Consider the following 23,259-nt stretch of genomic DNA (forward strand, 5'->3'; position numbering starts at 1 on the left):
AGCCACCTTAGCTGGCCTTAAATCATTCGCAACTTTTTACTACCTTGTTACTAAAGCACATCTTTTCATCAACTACTTTTATTCAGTTGGGTTTTTTGATTCAATTTTGGAATTTAAAGTTTGTTTTCACTCAGATATCATCTTTGGGAGCTGGAACTATATGCTTTTGTGTGTCTTAACCCTTGATACGGTGCTTAGAGTATGGTGTTTCTAAATGTTTATGGGTCAATATGAATTTTAGTTTACGAAAGATAACTCATGCGTTTAGAGCATTATCTTTTTAGACTGTGGTTCATTCACCGCTATCTTTCCTAGCTTCATTTTTTTCCTTCAGTTATTTACCTTATTTGCTCTGTTTCATTCCCATTTTCTGATAAAAACTGTGCAACAGGAGAGGGTAAAAGGAAGTAAGTGCCTTTTGAGTGAAGCTGTTCAAACAGTTGTGAATCCATCTGTTTGAACGGCCCCATCTCTGCTTATCTTCCATGGAGGGCTCAGGCACATTTGGCAGACATCCCGTCCACACTGACTCCATGTGCTGCTTTCTTCTGATCTGCCAAAGATGGGAAGCAAGGCTGGTTCTATGGAACTCATGCTTGTGCCTACTGAGTGCCACCACTTAACTTGCTACCACAGATCATAGTTCTGTAGGGAACAGATCAGGGTTCATTTTCAGCCAAGGTAGATACATTGAAGACCGGGTTGAGGTGATAACTGAAAAGACAAAAGGTAACAGATGCCAGGAAGGATGCAGAGAAAAGGAAACTCTTACACACTATTAGTGGGAATGTAAGGTAGGACAGCCACTATGGAAAACATACAGAGGTTTCTCAAAACACTAAAAATAGAACTCCCTGTGATCCAGCCTTACTGGGTGTTTATTCAGTGGAAAGGAAGTCAGTATATCACGGGATACCTGCACTCCACCATTTATTGCAGCACTGTTCACAGTAGCAAAGACACGGAATCAACCTGTTAGTGGACAAATGGATAAAGAAAATACAGCACATATACACAATGGAATACTGTTTGGCCACAAAAAAGAATGAAATCCTGTCATTTGCAGCAACATGGCTGGAATTGGAGATTATCGTATTAAATAAAATAAACCAGACACAGAAAGGCAAATATTGCATGTTCTTATCCATATATAAGAGCTAAAAAAATTTATCTCATGGAGATAGAGGGTAGAATAACAGATGCCTGAGACTGAGAAGGATGTGTGTGTACACATGTGCACGTGTGCAGTGGGTGTGGTGGGGAAGAGCCAAAGAGAGATTGGTGAATGGTTACAAACTTTTATAACCATTTATATCATATATCTATATGATGTAGAAGAAATGAATTCTGAAGTTGAATAGTACAGTGACTAAGGTTAACAATTGTATATTTCTTTTTTTTTCTTATACCACTTTATTGATTTTTCCCTTTGCCTTCTACATGAACTGCATATTCTTTATGGAGTTTCTAATTATTCATATTCTGTACTGAAAGAGAAAAATAAGGTAGTAAGCTCACCATGGAAAGAAAAAGGATTTGCAGTTACTTTCTCCGACACGTATATGTAAACTGTATACATATTTACACATAGATGGGGAGTTATTCACACATTAATGAATGAACACCAATGACTAGAAGATACCAAAAACCTCTAGTCAAAGTTCTGCCTTTGAACCAATTAATTCTCTTCTTAGAGACTCAAGACATAGAGTTCAACAATCAATCCATGAAATTCAGGTATAGATATTTATTTCTGCATCATTTCTTAAGTTAGAGCAGGTTGTTCCCCCAACAAAAGTGATAGTGATGGTTTATCATTTAGTACGAGTAACAGAATTGGAACAGGAAGAAAATCTCTGCTGGGTAGAGGTAGTGCTGATAGAGATGGTGATGAGGATGGCTGTCCATTTGTCTTTGGGTGCAGTGAAAGAGGTCCTGGATTTCATGATCCATGTTTCTGTCGGATGTATTAAATCAGCATTTGATCTTTGTGATCGAGGGTCCACACCACTGTAGGGCGGTGCTAGTCCTAAACCACACTCTTCAATTTTCTTAGAAATCTGTGACCTTTTAGCCATGGCCACGTGACGATGGGAAGACCACACCCGCTCTGGGTCCTGCAGCCTCATCTCGGATTCTGGGTTGGCTGCTATTCAATTATTGTATATTTCAAAATAGCTAAAATAGAGGACTTTAAATGTTCCCAACACATAGAAATGATAAATATTGTATTACACAATGATCATATGCATACCTCACTAATATGTACAAATATTATGTACCAATAAAAATGTGTAAAAAGTAATGTTTAAAAACAATTCAGGAACATAGTAATAGAGTTATTTTAGAATAAAACTTAAGATCACAATGAAGCATGTATCAATGCAGGAAGTAGAAAAGATGAAATTAGAAAAGCCACAACATTTAAAAATTGACTCTTTCAAAGTAGTGAAAGTTTAGAAAACATAAAATATGTCTAAACTAACATTGGAGACATTGAATAGTGATATATTCTGACTTCTTTATATTGAAAGGGGTAAAAATTTAGGGGAATTATTTTGAGCTATGTGTGATATAAAAAGACTGATCAGAGGATGTTTCCTTACATTAATATTTGAATAGTCCCTTCATGAATTTGAACTTAAATTGCTCAAAATATATACTTAATTTTTTTCCTGGGGGAGGGTTGGTATGTACTTACACCTATGAAGCATATTGCAAGTACAAGTTGGATCTATCAGGCATAGAGCATAAATGTCTTATTCCTATAATTGGGTAAATGAGGTGAAGGCTGTATTGATTAGTAGGATGTAAGCAATCCAATTTGTACAAATAATTAATACATTGATTATTTATCCCATAATGGCATAAATGTACTTATGATATATGTATGAATGACTTAATTAAAAAAAAAAGAAAAAATATAGGAAAAAAAGCACAAAGAATCTAAAAATCAGCCAACCCCTACAAATAATATGAAGGTCTGTAGCTTTGATTGAGGAATCCTTGTAAGAATTCTTTTTTTTTGAGACAGAGCCTCAAGCTGTCCCCCTGGGTGGAGTGCAATGGCTTCACTGCTCACAGCAACCTCCAACTCCTGGACTCAAGCAAGTCTCCTGCCTCAACCTCCCAAGTAGCTGGGACCACAGGCGCCTGCCACAAGGCCCAGCTATTTTTTGGTTGCAGCCATTATTGTTGTTTGGCGGGCCTGGGCTGGATTCGAACCCACCACCTTAGGTGTATGTGGCTGGCGCCTTAGCCGCTTGAGCCACAGGCGCCGAGCCCCTTGTAAGAATTCTAAGCATAGATTATTTAGGGACAGATTACCTAGCTCATCAGTTCACAGTTTCTCACTCAATAGAACAGTTGTATCCTTTGTGGGTGCTTGCCCTTTGACTTTTTCCAGCTGTCTATTTCTTCTTTCTGAAGAAAGGCCAGCATGGGGAGAGAAAGTTGAAATTACATTGCTTTGATTCTGATAGCCCTGGTGACAGGCCCAGCAAAATGAGGTTGAGGTGGATGGTGAAATGATATTTGGGGATTATCTGTTGATTTGGAGGCTGTTCTTTCTTACTGTCAGCAGTAGCACTATCCCTTTCCTTTGGTCACTGACCACGAGAATGGTTATTTGAGGAATCATTAATCAGGCAGAACTTTGTCTGGTGAGTAGTTTCCTTTAGTAAGAAAGACAGTCTGTTCACGTGGTCAGTAATATTAATTACTGTAGATTTCCATGGGGGGTGGGGTGTCAGAGTCCTGCATTTGGTAACTCTAGTGCACACTGTTTAAATTGTAGATAATATACATGGTGCCTCCCAGAGCTTATCAAGTGGCCTGTCTACACTCACTCCTTTTCCCCTAAGGAGAGATTTTAACTTTGGTAAAAAATCTTGAAGGGTATGAAGGATACTTTTATTAATTTTTGAAATTTTATTTCATTGTTAAAAAACTGGGCTAGCTTTTATCTCATTGTACAAGAATTCGGTGTGTTGGATTTATTGGGGAAATTAAGTTGGAATTGGTTTCACTAACTATAATCTGATTGAGAGGAAAGTATGAACAAAGATTGATGTAAATTTTTCATTTGAAAGTTATTCTGCCTAGTGATTGAAAATCAGAGTAATATTCAGGTTAGTAATAAAAAGACAAGTAACTCAATTAAAAATGGGAAAAAATTTGAATAGACATTTTTTTCAAAGATAACACAATTGGCCAATAAGATCCTAAACAAATCCTCAACATTATCAGTAAGCAAATGCAAGTCAAAACCACAGTGAGATACACCACACCCACTAAAATGGAAAATAAATATTGGCCATGTTGAGAAGTTGGACCTCTTATAAATTGTGGGTAGGAATATAAAGGGAGTGACACAGCCATTTTGGAAAACAGTCTGGCAGTTCTTCAAAATATCAGATAGAGAGTTAACATATGACATAGCAGTTCCACTGTAGGTGTGTAACCAAGAGAAATGAAACCACGTGTCCACACAAGAACTTGTTTACACACGTTGCTAAGCAGCATTATCCAAACCAATAGCCCCAACGTGGAAATAACCCATGTGTTGTCAACAAATGACATGATCAACAAAATGTGGTGTATCTATACAATGGAATAGTACTCGTCCATAAAGAGGAATGAAGTACTGCTACATGCTACAACAAGAATGAATCTTGAAAACATGCTAATTGAAAAAGCCAGTCATGAAAGACTAGATTGTATGATTCCAGTGATAGGAAATGTCCACAAAGGTACATGTACAGGCCCAGAGAGTAGATTAGTGGTTGGTAGGACTAGAGGAAGTGGAGTGGCTGCTAATGGATGGATACATTGGGTGAAAAAGTGTTCTAAAATTAGATTGTGTGGTGGTTGCTCATCTCTGTGAATATACTAAAAAACATTGACTGTAAATTTTAAATGGGGTGAATTTTTGTGGTCTGTGAATTATATCTCAGTAAAGCTGTTAAAAACTTAAAAAAAAAAACCTAGAGCAGTAAAAAAAAGGGCAAAATAAGGGCATAACTTCCAACATAATGGAAACGTGGTGTTTTGTTTTCCTTAGTCTCCATCAACTAAAAGTATTTTCGCTACTTAAAAATACATTTCTTCTAACAGCTGAATATAACACCTACATTGTACTCAGGAGCGGAAGAAATGAGTCATTTTATTCATTTAAATTTTTAATAACTGCTTATTTTGGTGGTACAGATTCTAAAATTAGAGCAATATGAAGATTTGGCATGGCTCTTTTGCAAGGATACACGCACATCAGTGCAGTGTTGATGTACCTACTAAAAACCTTTACTGGAGGAAATAAGAGGAGGCCTGAATACACGTGTGTAGATGTGAAGACGCAGTATTATAAAGATAGCAGTTCTCTGCAGATTTCTCTAATAATGTGATGAACCCCGCAGGACTTTTCTTTTAACTTTATAATGACTGATTCTAAAATTCATGAATAAGAATGAAAGTGTAATAATAGCAACCCCACTCCCCATAAAAGATCATTGAATAAGGTAGAGGACTTCCCCATAGGCACCCAGGTATCAGAAAGCTGTGGTAATGAAAACTGTGACTGGTGCAGAGAGAGGCAAACATGTGAATGGAAAAAAGAATGCCTCCAGACAGACCTGGGCACATGTGGAAACTCGCTCTCTTAGAGATCGTGGAGTAATGCAGTATGTCAGAGCATTAGGTTATTAAGTATGAAGTGTCCTATTTCCTTAAGTACTAAGTGTGACAGTGGGAAGGGAGACATTTTCACAGTATACTATCCAGACTATGTGTTCTAGCCCATATAAAGGAGTCTCTAAGAGAACAGATGGGCAGGAATGGCCCAAAGGGGATACAGGCTTTCCAGTCTGTCTCTTCCTCTTTCCCTGCTTATAAACAGAGTTGATAGTCACCGCCCCGAGTCTCATATGTGTAAGTGCTTCCTCTATTCTCCTAGTAAAAAGGGTTTTTTTCTTCCTCCCTCCCTTCTTTCCTTCTGTCAGGGGCTCCTTCTGTTGCGTGGGTGAGGGTGCAGTGTTGTCCTCATAGCTCACAGTGACCTCACACTCCGGGGCTCAAGCAGTCCTCCTGCCTCTGCCTCAATGGTGGTGGATGCCACCACTCCCAGCTAACTTTTCCATTTTTGTAGAGATGGGGTCTTGCTGTGTTGCTCAGGTTGGTCTCAAACTTCATTGCATTACATCTTAGAATTTTTTTTAAAAAAGGAAAAGTTTCCAAAGAGGTAGTCAATACTGTTTCTTCTGCCTCTTTTGTTGATGACTCTAGCTCTTCTCCCATTGGGACACTTACTGTTAAGGTGAATGGAAGTAAAAAGAAATTGACAGTCCTATTATAATACAGGGTAGACTGTATTCTCAAGCTCTTTCTGGAAGTTTCCTTCCCTGAGTTCACCTGCCTCCCTTGGTGTGTCTGTGGAATATCTCTGACTTTAAATTGGCCTAAAATTCTGGAAACCAGATTGGTCTTCACCTTCTTTGTGTTGCCTCAGCCCTCTTTTGTGTACATATAATGGGAAATTAGGCAGTTTTGTAAAAATAAAATACCTTATAAAATACAGGCCCTTGCTATCAGGAATTTTTTAAAGGAATACCAGGAATGTGAGTAAAGGGGCTTATTATAGTAGTTTCTAATACCAAAACTTTGGGAACAACATACATATCTAAAAATGAGGGAATGGTAACAAATTATGGTACTTTGATTCAGGATAATTTATTTTGTGTAGACAGTAAGTGCAATAAAGCAACTCTGTTTATTGAGAAGAAAAGATTGAGGATAATTATAGTATGTAGTAATATATTATAATAAATATCCTTAATAAAATTTTAATAAAGTAAGCATAGATGTACTTGGGAAAAGATCTGGAAGGGTATATTTAAAATACAAGGCCATCTTTAAGTGGAAAGCTATGGAATGATTTCAATTTAATTTTATGTGTACTAGAATAAAAAGTTTATTGGGGCTATGTTTCAGGAATGTTCAACACATAATAGGTAAACTTCTGTTACTTGATTTTTAAAATTGGTAAGAAATGGAGGGGACATGTATACCTTCAATACCATTGAAGGCCTTGTATTGTGTGCTTGGATTTATGTAGATTTTTTCCACAGGATAAAGAAATAAAAACCTCTCTCTGTCTTTTTAATGAACAGATCTTGCTCAGATATGGCAACAAGCAGTCTTCACTTTGCATCGTGTGATACGAAACGGGCATCCAGACATCCTGGAGCGTCTGCTGTGCGCAGGTCAGGAAAGGTCGTGGGCATTCCTGGGGGGTCAGGGGAGAACAGTCCAATCCTTCCGGGAATGTCAGACTGATATTCAGCGAGTGTTTTGTGTTTGACAAACTAGTGAGGTGGAGAGAGGACCAGGTAAGCACGGTGCCCATTTTACAAATGAGGGGAGGAGGCAAGTAGCAGTTAGGGGCCGCAGACAATAGGTGGCATTGTTATAGAAGCAATGAAACTAGATTAAACTTTTGGAGCAGAACTTCCCTTTGAGTCTTTTTTATTTCTAAACATTTTTAATGATTATTTTTATTATGAAATAATATAACCACAATGCCAAGCATTAGGGAGATAGATAGGAGAAAGGAGAAACGTTAACTATGATTATGGCCACTTTAACACAGGCTGTTAGCGTTTTGGTGTATTGATTGCATTCTGGTCTTTTTTCTTGGCATGTGCTTCTTGATATAGTTGTAACCACAATAGGTTTTTTTTCTTTTGAGATAGGGTCTTGCTCTGTTGCCCTGGCTAGCATGCAGTGGTGTCATCATAGCTCACTGCAACCTCAAGCTCGTGGGCTCAAGTGATCCTCCTGTTGCAGCCTCCTGAGTAGCTGGGACTGCAGGCATGCACCTCCATGCCCAGCTAATATTTTTCCATTTTAGTTTTGGTAGAGATGGCAGTCTCACTCTTGGCTCAGGCTGGTCTTGAACACCTGGCCAAAAGCGATCCTTTTTTCTTGGACCGCCTAGTGGATGGATTACAGGTATGAGCCACCACACTCAGCTGAGTTTTTCATCATAAAAGCAATGTGAACTGAGTTCAAATAATTTGAGAAGAGAAAAAAAGTCATTAATTTTTTCCCTATATAAATCAGTAAAAATTGTGAATTCCCTAAGGATAGAGACAAAATATCCAGATAAATAATTGTAAATAGCATTGGGAGTCTGCAATCTAATTATTTAGGCCCACAATTTCAGTGGAATCAGTACAGTGTGGGAAGATTTTGATTACAGCCTGTCTTAGTCCATTTCTCTTGGTTGTAACAGAATACCTAACACTGGGCAATTTGTAAATAAAAGAGATTTATTTCTTACAGTGTTGGAGGCTAAGTCCAAGGTTGAGGTGCCACCTCTGGCCGGTGAGAGCCTTCTTGGTGGTGGGGACTGTCTGTAGAGTTCGAGGTAGTTCTGGGCATCACATGGTGAGAGGCCTGAGTGTGCTAACATGCTTGCCAGGTGTCCCTTCCTCTTCTTTCAGCTACCAGTTTGACTCCAGGATAACCCATAATCCACCAATGGATTACTTCATTTATAGAGACCCTGTTCTCATGACCCAAGCACTCTTAAAGGGCCCCACCTCTCAATGCTGCCTTATAAGGGAATACATTTCAACATGAATTTTGGAGGGGACAAATATCCAAGCATGGCTCTGGAGGATATATTTAGCAAAGAATCCAGGGTTCCGGTCTGCTTTTTGCTCCCTTGATCCATAGTAGTTCTTACACACACACACACAAACACACACATTCTCAAATCTCCGTAAATAACGACAGAGCAAGACACTGTCTCAGAAAAAAAAAAAAAGAAAAAAAAGGAAAACATTGCTAAAGCAAACGTTCTTTATTCATCTTCTCTTTCATGTTGTTATTTTATTCTTTCTCCACTGTGATCACTGCTAACTTGTCTGGTATTGTACAATTGATTAGATAAATGAAGAAACAGGTTATTATTCAAATAAACTCCTTGACAGCTCTGAATTATTGAAGGCTATTCAGTAACTTAAAAAATAATGATGACGTTAGCTGGCATTACTCAAGGATTTTTATGTGGCAGATACCACTCTAAGCACACTGTGTCTATTAACAGCACAACCTATGAGCAGTCAAGCTTATTAAGTAATTAATACAGGAAGAAATGGAATTAGAATGTAAGTGATAGCCATACTAGTATAGTCTCAAATTTTTGTGTATTTGTTTTCTGTATTTTTCTTTTTTAAAATGTAAGGCTAAAATCTCATTCTAAGAAAGAGTCCTCATCTGGACTAGAGATATGTACATTAAAAGGCCCCTGCTCAGATCTGCCGCAGCTCAGGAATGGGAGTCTGTGGGCCGAGCACCACAACCTTTAGAAAATGATACATGGTTGTTAATTTGCATAGGGCTTGGATGTTCACAGAACACACTCACAGCAACCACGGCCTTTGTTTCTCCCGCAGACATTGTGAAATGGGAGGGCATTTTCAAGATGAGGCAAGGGACTCAAGGAGGTCCCGGGGCTAGCCTGTGATTTCCAATCCAGGAATTTCTTTATTGTATCACCAGAATTGAGGGAGATGCCATGTTTGTGAGCCTCCTGCAGGATGCTTGGTTGTTTGTAAATAGCCTTGCTCACCACAACCAGCCTGGTTGGACAGGTGTGGTGGGGCCAGAGTTCCACTCTGTTATAGGTGTGGTAGTAACTTTCGGTTCTTAATCTAGGGAGGCAATATGATAAATATCTGTTTAGGAAGAGAGTAGTAGCTTGTGGGTGAATTAAAGCAGAACTAGTATCATCCGGGGGTTTGTCAGGGCCACCCCAGGCCTACTGAGAGAGAAACTGTGGAGGTGGGGCCTCGTTATCTGTTCTAGCCAAGCTTCCCAGGTGCATACTGAAGTTTGGGAACCATGGAATCAAAGCAGGAATAGCCAAGGAGGCATCCTTGGAGAGGGTTTCAGAATTCAGACCTGACGTGACGAGCCTTGATGAGTGTGATGGCAGTGGACATGAAGAAGCGAAGTGTCTCCAAGAGATGCTTGAGAGATGCGTTGGCCAAGGTTAAAGTGGCAGAACGTGCGGTAGCACTGGTGCTGTGCAGGGGTGGGGGTTGCAGTTGGGCATCATCAAGGTCCCTGAGAAGGGTTGAGTTTACCATGTTTGGGGATGCTGAGCTCCCACATAGGTGTCTCCCTCTCAGCTGGAACATGTATAGTGCATCCTCCCAGGTGGCAGCGTGACAGCTGAGATGCAGAGGTGGTTGTTTGTTTGGGCTGTTCGTGGCCCATTTCCTGGTAACAAAGGATGAGCTGTAACTTTAGAACTGGTGGGAGTGATGATTAAGAGATCACATGAGAGTAAAACTGGAAACCTAATATTTGAAGGGAAGTGGTGATTAGGAGTGAGGATTTCTGAGCCAGTATATTTCCTTTTGTTCGTAGAATATCTGGCTTTCCCCTGTTTTCTGTCTTTTCTCCCATTTGCTGCCTTGCTTACAGTTGCAGTCTAGAATTCCCCTTTCTCCCCCAGGTTGGCTCCTTTGCACAGCATTTGGATGTCACCTTTTGGGGAGCTTTCAGTGACTACCCTCGTTTGCGTTGGGCCTTTACGTCCCTGCCTTTCCCCAAACCAGGTTCTAACCCAGACTGGCTTTCCCAGTCCAAGGTAACCCTACTCAGTTCCTGGTCTACTTATCTGCCCTCCCTTCCCCAGGACAATGAAAGCTCCTTGAGAGCCTGGGATCCTGCACGTCTTGTTTGTTGCTGTATTGCCAGCATCTAGAAGAGGGTCTGGCAAGTATTTAGTGTTCCACGAATATTAGATTGAATGGATTAGGGATACAGATTTGACTGGGGGGAGTAGAAGTAGGCAATGGGGGAAGAAATGCCTCACTAGGCAACTCATGAGGGCTAACTTGGATGGGTGGTGGAGATGAAACAGGATAAATTCCAGAGACATCCAGGCGGTAACACTGACAACATTTGGTGATGACCTGATAGAGGAGGTTTCAAGCAACTTTCCTGTGAAAACTCTTCCTGTGAGAGGTTTGTGAACTCTTAGCATTCTTATTTGATCTCTTCATTTACCAGAAGCTTAAGGGCAAAATATTTCTTAGCTGTCTACCCCTGCATCAAAAGCTTGTCTCATTTCTACTCTGTTCTGGTAGAGGTGCCTCAAAATCTAGGTTGGAAGAATCTTATATTTCTACTCAGAACAACTCTACCCACTCATTGACCATTCAGCAATATTTATTGAGCATATACTACGTTCTAGGTAGTCCAAAGGCACTAGTGGCACAGCAGTGACTAAAATAATTCATTCATATTTATGTCCTAGAAAGGAAGATAGACAAACATGTCCAAAAGTCCCACACGCACAAGATACTTTTGGATGGTAATAAGTTGTATAGAGCAAAAACAGTGAGAGAGAATGGGTGGAGCAGCTAGGCTGCTCTGAGTTGGTGCTGTGCTAGCTGAGATCTGAGAAAGAACCATGGGAAGACCTGGGGGTGGAGGGTGTTTCCATGAAGCACCCTCAGAACCCATTACTGGTAGTAACCACACTCCCTGGGACAACTTGCTAATAGGAAGTGAAGTGGAACTTTGCTGTCATCCTTTAATGAATGAGTTTGAAGAGGTCAATGACATGGAAATTCAACTTTAAATACTTGTCAGGTTTGCTTCTTATCAGCACTTTTGTGTGCCGGATCATCCTACTGCTCATTTATTTACTGAAATTTTTTCCTATTGAGAGTTGTTACATGGAGCATTTTAGAGATGGCTGTAGTTTTAAAGAGCAAAATTTCTGTCAGTTATGAATGATTAACATAATTTTGAAAAATGGATAAAATCATGACTCTTACCTAGATATAAAAATGAACACATATTATAGATTTTATTTAATCATTAATTAGACTGATTAATTATTAATCAAGGAGTATACTTGGCAGAGGTTATAACAGGTTCAAAGGAGGAGAAATCAAGACAAAACTAATTTATATCAAATAAAGGAATGTTGAAATGAATGCACAAATTCAGGAAAATTAACTTCTTCCACAAAATAACATCTTTAGATAATTATTTTCCACGGCTACCAGTTTCCTATAATTTACAGAGTTGCAATAGCTCTCATAGAGTCAGAATCAAATTGCCTGTAGAGTTCTCTTCAAAAGTCTGAACAATGCATGGTTTTGTATTGGAGCACATTTTTTCCCATATATTATCAAACTAAAACAAAATAATCTCCTTCCCTGTGAACAAAGGTATGTAATTTCTACACTTGGGATTTTTGGAGAGATAGGGGAGGGGGCTATAGATGTATTTAGTACCTACTATGGGCAGTATTTGTTAGTTTATCTCATCCTCACAATAGTCTCATTTGGTGGTGGAAGTAGGTGGTTGTGGGGATCCCATTTTATAGGTAAGAAAGTTAAGTCTTAGGGATATTAAAGACACAGTGAGTGACTAAGTTAGAATTCCAACCTGTCTTATCTCTGAAGGACATATACATACACTCCCTGGGACAACTTGCTAATAGTGAAAGTTATAGAAATTATGTGTATTTTATTTTATTTTTTTGACTTTAGTTCATCATCAACCAAGGTGGATCTCAAGAGTGGCCTAGAAGAATGTGGTGTGGCATTGGACTTATTTTTAAGTAACAAATTTACAGACGCCTTAGAATTGCTCCGACCATGGTAATTAACTTCTTTTCTTTTAGATATAATATTTTTTCAGACATTTGTGATGATTCTTTGATGTTATCCTTGTAAGCTGTTTTATCTGTTCCTACTTGAATATAAACTAAGTTAGTTGAGACCCTTTACTTTTGGTCAGTCAAGAAATCTTTTTTTTCAAATTTAGTCAGTAGAAGACTTCTGATTCGTTCTCATGTTTAATATTTGTTCCAATATTGTCATCTTATGGAGTTTTGTAGGGCTTCGACTTTGCTTTCTTCCGTGAAGTATTTTTATGGACGTTCCTCTTAAATATTTTTGAAAAATATTTCCTTTGAAAGGATGAGGGAAAGAATTAGAATATGCTAGACTTTGCTTTCTTCAGTGAAGTATTTTTATGGACATTCCTCTTAAATATTATTGAAAATATTTCCTTTGAAAGGATGAGGGGAAGAACTAGAATATGCTAAAAAGAAATTTAAGACAATTTATGGTATATACGAAGACCACGAGGAAGTATCCAGCCATGTACGTCTGTTTTTCATATTACATGGCTAGATGCTTTCTGGATAGCCCTTGTATAAGTTAAACAATTAAATTTCAATTAATAGTTCACTTTTGAAAATTTTCCAATATTGCAGCAAAACCTGTGCTCAGCCTGTTCACTAGACCTTCAGCTTGGTGAGAATAATCTCACATTGTGCCTTCAAACACAATCATTTTCATGGATAAGGCTTAGACCTGGGTAATAACTTTCTAGATGATTGGGGCACAAGGGTGGGGAATCCCATTCCTTACTTTCATTGTTCTGCTACAGAGTGACCTGACTGTCCACTGACTTTGGACCTTAGAGGTTATTTTACCAACTGAGGAGCGGCCATGGTTCTACTGCTATAGATCAAGGTTGGGCAGTGAGCCCCTCAGAGCTTAAGAACGGGTGATGAAATAGATAGTGAAGCCCGTGGTCTAAGGAAGTTGTCCCCTGTCCCCTCCACCTTGCCTGTCTTCTCCCTCTTCCCCTCTGTCCTCAGTCCCTCCAGACTTCTGTCTTCTGGCTTTCCCTACCTTTGTCATCTTCTGTCAGCTTGTCTTTTTCTTGTTTTATCTCTCCTTCTATTTCTTCTCTTAGCTTATCTGCCTGTCTCGTTTGGTTTGGTCTTGTATTTTTTATTGATACATCACAGTTGTGCATATATTTGGGATACACATGGTATTCTGATTCTGGTGTCCAGTGTATAACTATCAAGTAGGTAGGGTAGTTAGGATACTTATCACCTCAAACATTTATCTGTACTTTTGTGTTAGGACCGTAATTCTTCTGTTCTAGCTGTTTCAAAATATAGGCAGTCCCCAAGTAACAAACATCCGAATGACCTATGACTCACACTTACGAGGAGGCTGTTGCAGGTAATAGGTAAATGTACTTGTTCCAACTTACATACACATTTGACTTAACAAATCTACAGAACCTATCTTGTTTGTAACCCTGGGACTGCCTGTAAGCAATAAATTACTAACTGTAATTTCTCTACTTTACTACTGAATACTACAAGTTATTCCTTCTATTTGGCTGTATGTTTGTACCCATTATTTCCTATGTTTTTAATTCAAACAAGTCTCCTGTTCCCCTGCCACTGATGCTATGCTGCTCATAATACATAATGAAAATAAGTTATGAAGTATTATATTCAGCCAAAGTAATATATTCAGTATATTCTCTGATCTTTGTGCATGTTTCACTGTTAAACAGACTTTTTTTCAACTTGAAACCTTTTTTTGCCTCCTGGAAGAGCTTTCAGTTAAAAATGTGAAGTTTGAAACCACAATTAATGATTAACTTTGGGCTGCTCTTATTCCTTGTGATTCTTTTGGACAGGTAGTGCCCTTAACGTTCAGAGCAAACTAGTAATTTGCAAATTATCAAAGGATGTTTATACTATTGCCATGGGGGAAAAGAATAATGTGGATTGCATTTGTTTTGCATAGCAGCAAGCTGTTGTGCATTAATTTTTAAGTTAAAAACAAACCCATGCACTGCTATTTTAAACCTTATAAATAATTAACTTAAATTTTGAGAAAAGAAATGGTGGTGTTTTCACAGCCTGAAAGTCTGAATATCAGCCACAAATTAGGACTAATTAACTTCCTTAAGAATCCCAAAGCAATTGTCACTGATAATTTGATAATCTGAATTACTGTTTCAAGGACTTTAATTAGGAAGCTCAGATAATGGGATTAGATTAGAATGATTTATTGCAAAAATCCTTCCTTTTGACCTTTGGCTGGAGAAAAGAGGGGATGATTTAAATGGGCCTTTATCTTCCCTCACATCAGATCTGTCACAAAATGCATTTTCATCTGCCTTTGTTTTAGCACTTATTTCAGAGCCAGAGCCAGTGCACTGCCCCTTATTCAACTGAAAAAAAAAAAAAAATCATTGATTTGCTTTGAAACCTTTGAATCCACAGGCTGCCCCCTTGTGCTGAAACAGAGAAAAGCATATTGTCCATTTTTTCAACCTGAACATTTTGTTCTGCCTCTGTGGGTTTAAATTGCAAAGTCCTTGACATCTGAGCTTTAAGAACCTGCCAGTTAGGTTCTTACTGTGAGAGTCAGGGCGTGCATTTACTAGGATTTCTTATGGTCAGTATCAGACAAAACCTGGACTGCTTTTTCTGCTGAATTGAAACGTACTAATTCCCTGTGTTCTCCCCAGGGCTAAGGAGAGTATGTACCATGCTCTGGGCTACAGTACCATTGTGGTGTTGCAGGCTGTCATGACCTTTGAGCAACAGGACATCCAAAACGGCATTTCTGCTATGAAGGACGCTTTACAGACCTGCCAAAAGTATGCCTGAGTAATTAAATATTTGAAATATGACTGCAAACCTTTATGCCTGTGTGACATAATAAATGCTGCTTGCCTGACTGAGAGCTCTGTGTTTGAAGTTGCAGAAAAGGACTTCAGCCTCAAAGCTTCTTGGCCTCATGTAGTTGTATGTAATAGTATTAAAAAATTTCTATTAGAAATTATACTAGAATTCATGTTTGACACCTATACCTTCTACTTTTCCTTTTGATAGCATGGGACTTGAGTCACAGAGAAGGTTTGAGGGGGATTTCAGTGGGGTTAGCAGCAAGCATCCCTCAGGGTCCCCCTGTAGTGAGATCATGCCTTGCTGAGCCGAGCAAGAAGTATTCTTGTTTTCTGTGAGGGATGCTCCCAATCCAGATGAGAATGTTTTGTTTTTAAAAGGATGTTTTTGAAGATTCTAATTGTATGTAGGTTTTAAAAACAAAAAGGGCATGTAAACACTTTGGGTTGGTCCAGGTGAGATGAAGTTTTAGTTTTATTCTAAGCTTTACTCTGTATATAAAGGAGGACCTTAGTAAAAGCTATTGAGAGTTTCCAAATATTGCACTTTAACTCCTTTTAAATATTTTTTTATGGTAGAAATATTATAACAGATATTGATTTTTACCTATAAAGTAAGGGAAGGAGCTTTGCAGGTTTGGTGTTCACTGGGTGAATGGGTGGTTCCCCCAGTCGTGTGTTTGGTAACATGGATTGTGTCCCCAGGGCTTGCCAGCCAGTACGGGGTGTACAGCGTGGGAAAGGGATGTTCTCTGACCCGCACACTTTAGGGTTTGGAGTTCCAGCTTGGACACTTTTTGGTATGATTATGACTAAAATGAATGTCGCATGAAAATGAGTGCAGCTTGTGTTGTTATTTTTTCCTTTATGTTCTTCATCTCCTCTTTTATTATTCAATGCAGATACAGGAAAAAATGCACGGTTGTAGAATCTTTCTCAAATCTTCTTTCTAGAGGATCATTAGAACAGCTGAGCGAAGGTATGGGCTATTTCAAAGATTAATTTTTTCTTTTTTGTAAAATTAAAAACAGTCATCTCATGAAATTCAATGCTGAAGTGTGTTAGTGAATGGAATCTTTTTCTCTTCCTTATCTTGACTCACTCTCCAGAAGTAACCAGCAATAGTGCTTTTGAAGTTTTGCAGGCTTCTGTGTACATATATGAGTATATACACAAGGTACATATAGGATTTTTGTTGTTGTCCAAGTATTTGTTTTTTTGTAAGCATAGAATCACGTAATATGCATGGTTCTACAATGTGATTTTGACATTGACATTTTCCTAGGTCAGTACACGAACATATACTTTATTCTGTTTAACAGCTGTGTGGTATTCCATGGGATGGGTATGTCCTAATGTCCTTGCTTTTTCTGTATTGTTTTTATTTTTTCACTACTATAAATAATGGTGTCCTAAAGTCCTTGTACATATGTCTTCATGCATATTTTTCAAGTATTTCATAGGATAGATTTCTAAAAGTGGAATTAGGGACTGAAGGTTTGAAAATTTAAAATACTTACAGGTACTGCCAATTTTTTCTCCAAAAACTGAGGTCAGTTTATAGTCTCCCTATCCAACTACAGTTTTCCACAAGCTATTTTTTTCAAGTAGATTTTTCCCAAGTAATTCTGCTGTCTTTAAAAAATGATAATGGAAGTTATTTGGTTTGTGAACACTTAAGAAAATTCAAGAGTCCAGGAACGGCTGCAGCTCCCTGATCAGGTGGATGATGGGAGGAAGTGACTCTTGTCAATTGCTTGATGTTCCCACTGAGATCAGGTAGAATTTTCCTGATCAGCTCTGTTTTATCAGTGTTACACTTTAGTCTAAATGGTTCACTAGAAAGGAGCATCCTGATAATCCTGTAGAAGAAGGAAGAAATAATGTCCTTCATTGTAGAATAACGTGTGCCATCCCAGGAGAAATTTGTACCATGTAGTCATTATCAACTTGTTGTTTGGAATAGGTAATGCAAAATACTACAAGTAGCTTTGGCTGATTAAAGCAAGAACGATTCTGGATACTGCTGTTAGAGTCATTCCTAATGGTCAAGTGTATGTCAGACATACTTCCGAGTGTGTTTTATTATGAAGTTTTTTTCTATTTTGTTAGACAAGTACTTTCAACTTGTTATGGGCTTTGGAGAACTTGGGAACATTGCATGATGTGGGGCCAGAGTGTTGCTTACAGCAGAGGATTATGAGACATACCACATCTTTGGGATTTGTTCCAAAAGCACATAGTGTTGGCCCCCAAACCATGGTAAAAACAGAATGGCATTACATTTGTCAGCCCAGGCAGTGGAACCATCACCTTTTTCTCCAGGAACAGACCTCCAAGTAGTCATAAGAATTCATTTATGTACTTGATTTCAGATAGAATATGTCTTCATATTTTCCATATTTGGGCCGTTTGTATAAATTGGTCCCATTAGGTTCAAAGTCCAATGGGAAATAAAATAGGCTCCAAAGAAATTGGGCTCTTTCATTGGTATTCTCCTTTCTGCTACCCTCTGTAGGGCTCTTCTCCAGTTTCCCACTGACCCCTGCCTCTCGTTTCCTTTTGAAGGCCGACATTTGAGATTTTTAACCTTAGTTTTGGGAATAATGATGTGATATTTTTGGTGTGAGTATAAATCATAATTTTAAAATACAATGATAATAACTCATTTTTAAAAAGCTGTGCTGGGTGCTGTTTTTGGTGCATGCCTTCACATTAACTGATCTAAGCTGTGTAACCTCCTTTTGGAACTGATGTGCAGGGAGATTAAATAAAGGGTCAGGGTTATCCATCAAGTAGAGCAGGGTAAACCTGACCTGCCTTTCTCTAAGCCACAGCTCTTGCCACTGTAACCCACACTTCCTCCTGTAGGTAGGTAGAAAAGGGCACAGATGTATTACATGTGGATGAGCAAAAGGTTGAATTATTCCTACGTTAGATGTCTTGAAAACAGATGAAATTGTGTTCTTTTTATAATATCTTTAGATAATGACATCTTAGGAAATCTGAAATAAGCTAGAAAATTACTTTTTACTAATTATTAAAGAATAGGCCAGGAAGGGTGGTACACGCCTGTAATTTCTAGCACTTTGGGAGGCCAAGGTGGGAGGATTTCTTGAGGCCAGGAGTTCAAGATCAGCCTGAGCCAGAGCAAGAACCCATCTCTGCAAAAAAATAGAAAAAAATTAGCTGAGCATGGTGGCACTTGCCACCTCACAGAAAACAATCCCAGCTACTTGGGAGGCTGAGGCAGGAGGATCTGTTGATCCCAGGATTTTGAGGTTACAGTGAGTTATAATGACACTGTTGTACTGTAGCCCTGGTGACAGCAAGACTTTGTCTCTAAATAAATAAATAAACTAGCTCATAACTATAGTCTGTTCTAAAACACAAGTTGGCTTAGACTTTTACCTCTAAAGGCTGCACTTAGCTTGCATTTTGGTGCATTAGGAAGATACTTTCTTCGGCAGACTAAGGAATTTAAGATTGGGAGATGAGAGAGAGATTCTGGTAGGTACTTACTCATAAATGCCTAATGGCTGATTCTGAGAACTAAGGAACTGCACAATGTAAATCAACCCTAGTGAAAGAATAAGAGTTTTATAAATCAAGTCGCATTTCATTCCTAGTGAGTTTGGCTGTTACTGCAACCCAAACAGACTTTGTGTTCAAGGGAGCATGTCAAAACATTGTAGCTTTAGTGTGTGATTTGTTTTTCCTCTTGGTAATTTTCATTTACATCCTTGAGTATCTGGTTGACTGCAGGAGTGTGTATATTTCATTAAACTTTTCGTGGGCTTAAGTGGAACGCACCAACTCTTTTCTCTCGTGCCTGGCGGATTGCCCTGACTGGGTTTCAATTGCCTTTAAAAACAAATACTTAAATGGCGGTGCTTAGGATGTAAAGGAGATTTGCAGTGAAGAATACTTACTTGTGGAATACAGAATACAAAGTCTCCTGCCTTTTCTCTTCGCCTTTGTGGTACATTCTTTGTGCTGCTCTTAGATTTGTCCACCTTTGGCTTGACCCTGGTCTGCCCACCCAACTGCCCATATCTCCATAAGGACTCCCCGTTGCCTACTGAACTAAGCCCAGACTCTGACATTCAAGGCCAACACCAAGTGATCCCCCATGGGCCTTTCCAGCCTCATTACCCTTTCCTCCCTTGATGCGGGGTGGCCTTGCCCTGAAGGTGCTCCACCCTTTCCTTGCTCCATACCTTAGCACCTGTTGGTCCTCTCCACCACTGACTTCATCCCCTCTGTACCTGCCCCAACCCAGCAATCTGTGTTTCTGAGCAAACTTTCTTAGTTAATAATTCTGGACAGTTCTCACTTTTTGTTACAAAGTTACCTAGGAAGAGGACATTCAGGTGACGGTGTAAAAATATTACTGGTTTGTACACCACTGAACACACAGTTGAAGGGCAAGAGGATTGAGACCTGACTGTGGATGCTCCTAGAATGTGCACAGGTCGCACCTGCCGTGGGTTTGGCCCATCAGTCTGTGTGCTGCTGGGGATCTCAGCTAACATTTGAAGGAGCTTGAACCAATTTGTGAGAAGCAGAGGGTTGCACATGTGTAGCGTTGGGGTGGGGTCTGTGGGTGTAAGTACAGAAAGCAGTGGTTCTTATCTAGTTGGATTCAACGGTGTTCCCAATAACACAGAAATAGCCTATTTTCCAGCTGCTTATTCAACATAAAAATTATTTCTGCTTTCTGAGCTTTTACTAAGAAGCACTGATGTGGGCCCGGGCGATACCCTGAGTGAAGGTACTGGCATCGATTGAGTGCAGAATCTCCACAGTGAGCGCTGAGTGTGGTGCCTCCTTTAGTCCTGCTGTGAAGTAGGGATGAGATCAATAGGCTTTAGAGATGAGGACATCAACAGAGAGAGGTAGGATACTGTGTTCAAGGTCCTGTGGCAGAGCCTTTCTACCCACCTAGGCTATTAAACACTCCAAGCTCATTTACTTAAACACCACACCAATTTGTATCCCATAGATAAAGCAGGAATCTGCTGACTTTATTTATACAAAATGCAAAGATTTGTCTCCCCAGTCTCTACAAGTATAATGGATAGTTTATGAAGCAAGGACATGTGTTTTGGGGTGCTCCCCTGGTCCCTGTGATATACGCAGCTTTACTTAGCCCTAGTGCCTTATTCTGATGCTAGACAGCTAAACGATCAAATTAACCCCACACCGGGGTGGTGCTAACTCAGTATCAAGTCCCCTACGCGCGAGGAGTCCTAACTTGGGCACTCAGGGCAGTTCTTTTCCCCAAGACCCGAGGGAACTGCTGCTTTCTCTCCAGGTGAATAATGTGTCTAGTCATTGTCATAATTACCATACCTGTCTTTTAAAATTTTAGAAGCCAGAATTCGTAAGTTCATTTTTTCTATCTTTATAACTGTGTTAGGCTTTCATGTTACTATTAAGTTAAAAAATACATAGTTTCCTTTTTTAAAACAGTGCTGTTAAATTTTGATTTTCCTGTATGAGATGAGTTTGGGTCTCTGATGCCAGTGCCTGAGTCTTTGCAGTCAGGTTCGAATGGGGCCGGATATAACTTCCCCTCACAGTTCGCATATTCCAGGAAAATCTTGCTGAAAGACTGAGAACTGAGGTCATCATTCTGCTTTTACAGAAGAACCAAAGCAATCTAGGTTTTTGTGTCTCTCTTGGGTTCATTTATCTACCAGTCTTTCCTGAACATCTCTGAGCAGTTACAGTAGATGTGGGATTTTTCTTAATATAATTTTATTTGTTTTTAATAGAGGAAATGCATGCTGAAATCTGTTATGCCGAGTGTCTCCTGCAGAAAGCCGCACTCACGTTTGTGCAGGTAATGAACGTTGGCTGGAGTTAGTACTGGCTGGGAAGACTGCCGGTACTGCATAGAAAAATGGGGCTCCCTCTGTGTTGGTGCTTTAGGTCTTTAGTCTTAGAGTGGTAATGAAAGATGTCTGTTATTCTGATAAACTTTAGCTGTAAAAAAGACTCTAGAGAGCTTTATTCTTACTCAGATGCACTTAGAGTCCATTTAGAATTTCAGTCTGCTGGGAATCACTGCCCTTTACAAAACTGCTTTGCAACTGCCACGCCTGCTTTCAGGATGCCTCTGTGTGAAAGCTGTGAGATCACTCCTCTTTGCACTTGCTGCTGGGAGAGGATTGATCTGCATGGGAGTGGCCCAGGCAGAGGTGGCATCCTTGGTCCTTGGCCACTCCCTTCTTGCACTATCTGCTTCAGCCAAGTTCACTTAGGCATGCATAGGAAGCCGAACTATCTGTGTATACATCAGATTTTATTTTTCCCTTTCTTTCAATTCCCATTTGCCCTTCTTACTTTTATTTCTTCCTTTGGAAGAAATTTTAAAAAGTCACTAAAAACCAAATCCTTATTTTGTGGCATTTTAATATCACCTCTAGGAACTTAGTACTTGCCTATTTCTCTACGTTCCGATACTTCTAGAAAAGAGATCTTCACACTGTGGCCTCGTGGGAGGTGGTGATGATTACAGGGAAGGAGACTGGGGTACAGATTGTAAAAAGGTGGGAAGACATTCAGTGATAAAATGGAAAATCTTCCTCAGTCCCAGCATTTTAAGTTACTTTGGGAATTGTGTCTTTCTTTCTCTGGAGTTGACCTCTTAGGTTGCATTCTGCTTTGGTAAAATCCAATCAGTGTGGTCCATGACCCTGTTTCCTAAAACCCTACACATTACAAATGCTGGTTGATAACAGCGGACTTACTGCTGCAGTAAACATTGCCACAATCGTCACAGAGGCCCAAATTGTTTTCCGATGTGTTTTTCAAATGGGGATTTGGCAATCCAATCTAGGATTTAAAGCCTTATTTTATATTTGGGGACTTGAAGTTAAACGTGATCTTTCCCTCTTCTCATGTTCCCATACCCAGCCAGTTCCGTATTTATGCCATTTTCGCCTTTTATAGATTTCACACTCCATCTCTTCTTTTCTCTTCTCCTATTATTCTGGGAGAGGTGCTCCTGTACTAGACTGTACAGCACCCTAGTGACTGTCTCTAATTTCTCGTACCTCCTCCAGCTCATTCTCTACTCTGCAATTAAGTACCCTCTCAGAAATGAGACTCCAACCTGGTCGTTCCTCTGCTTTGGTGTTTAATAGCTGTGATCACCTCTGGCAGTATTCTGTACCAGAATATCATGAACAGATGGAGTTCAGGTGAAACTGGTGCCTACCTCCAAATGCCCTGCTCCCTGGCTTACCGATATCCTTGGGTGCTACCAGTAGAGGTCTATAGCATACTTGAGAAGCACAGTTGCAGGCAGTTGTCTTAGCCCTTGGTCTTTCCCTTGCATTGAATTCTTAAGCAGTGCTGAATTACATACACACACATAAACAACCCCCACCATGATCTTTGATGCCTTTCCACCTGAGTTCTCTTTTGCTTGCAAAGGTCACATCTGCTTTGCCTTTCTTTACCTGGCACTTCCCAATCATTCTTGTGCTTTAAGCACTGGTGGTGCCGGAAGGCTTTCCTGGCTCTCTCTAAGCCTCCACTTTGTGCTGTCATGACATCCTGTGCACAGCACCTTTCCTGTGCATGCTCCATCCGTGTGCATGCTCCATCTGTGTGCATGCTCCATCCGTGTGCATGCTCCATCCGTGTGCATGCTCCATCCGTGTGCATGCTCCATCCGTGTGCATGCTCCATCCGTGTGCATGC

At 39.7% G+C, this 23,259-nt stretch overlaps 1 protein-coding gene across 4 annotated transcripts in view; it reads left to right on the plus strand.

The window, feature by feature from the left end:
- TTC39B (tetratricopeptide repeat domain 39B) overlaps positions 1-23,259 on the plus strand; it is a 123,452-nt gene that overhangs the window by 62,716 nt on the left and 37,477 nt on the right. For 2 of the 4 annotated variants that reach the window (XM_023508141.1, XM_023508144.1), the window contains 5 exons: positions 7,164-7,256; positions 12,579-12,689; positions 15,385-15,516; positions 16,446-16,522; positions 21,324-21,391. In XM_023508141.1, coding sequence (XP_023363909.1) covers positions 7,164-7,256; positions 12,579-12,689; positions 15,385-15,516; positions 16,446-16,522; positions 21,324-21,391 — 481 coding nt within the window. Of the gene's footprint in view, positions 1-7,163; positions 7,257-12,126; positions 12,255-12,578; positions 12,690-13,880; positions 14,083-15,384; positions 15,517-16,445; positions 16,523-21,323; positions 21,392-23,259 lie in introns of those variants that run through there. The other 2 variants (XM_023508150.1, XM_012813143.2) reach the window with 2 other exon arrangements.

This window comes from Otolemur garnettii, unplaced genomic scaffold (genome assembly GCF_000181295.1).
Source record: "Otolemur garnettii isolate 467f Iridium unplaced genomic scaffold, OtoGar3 scaffold00006, whole genome shotgun sequence".
Classification (NCBI taxonomy): Eukaryota; Metazoa; Chordata; class Mammalia; order Primates; family Galagidae; genus Otolemur; species Otolemur garnettii.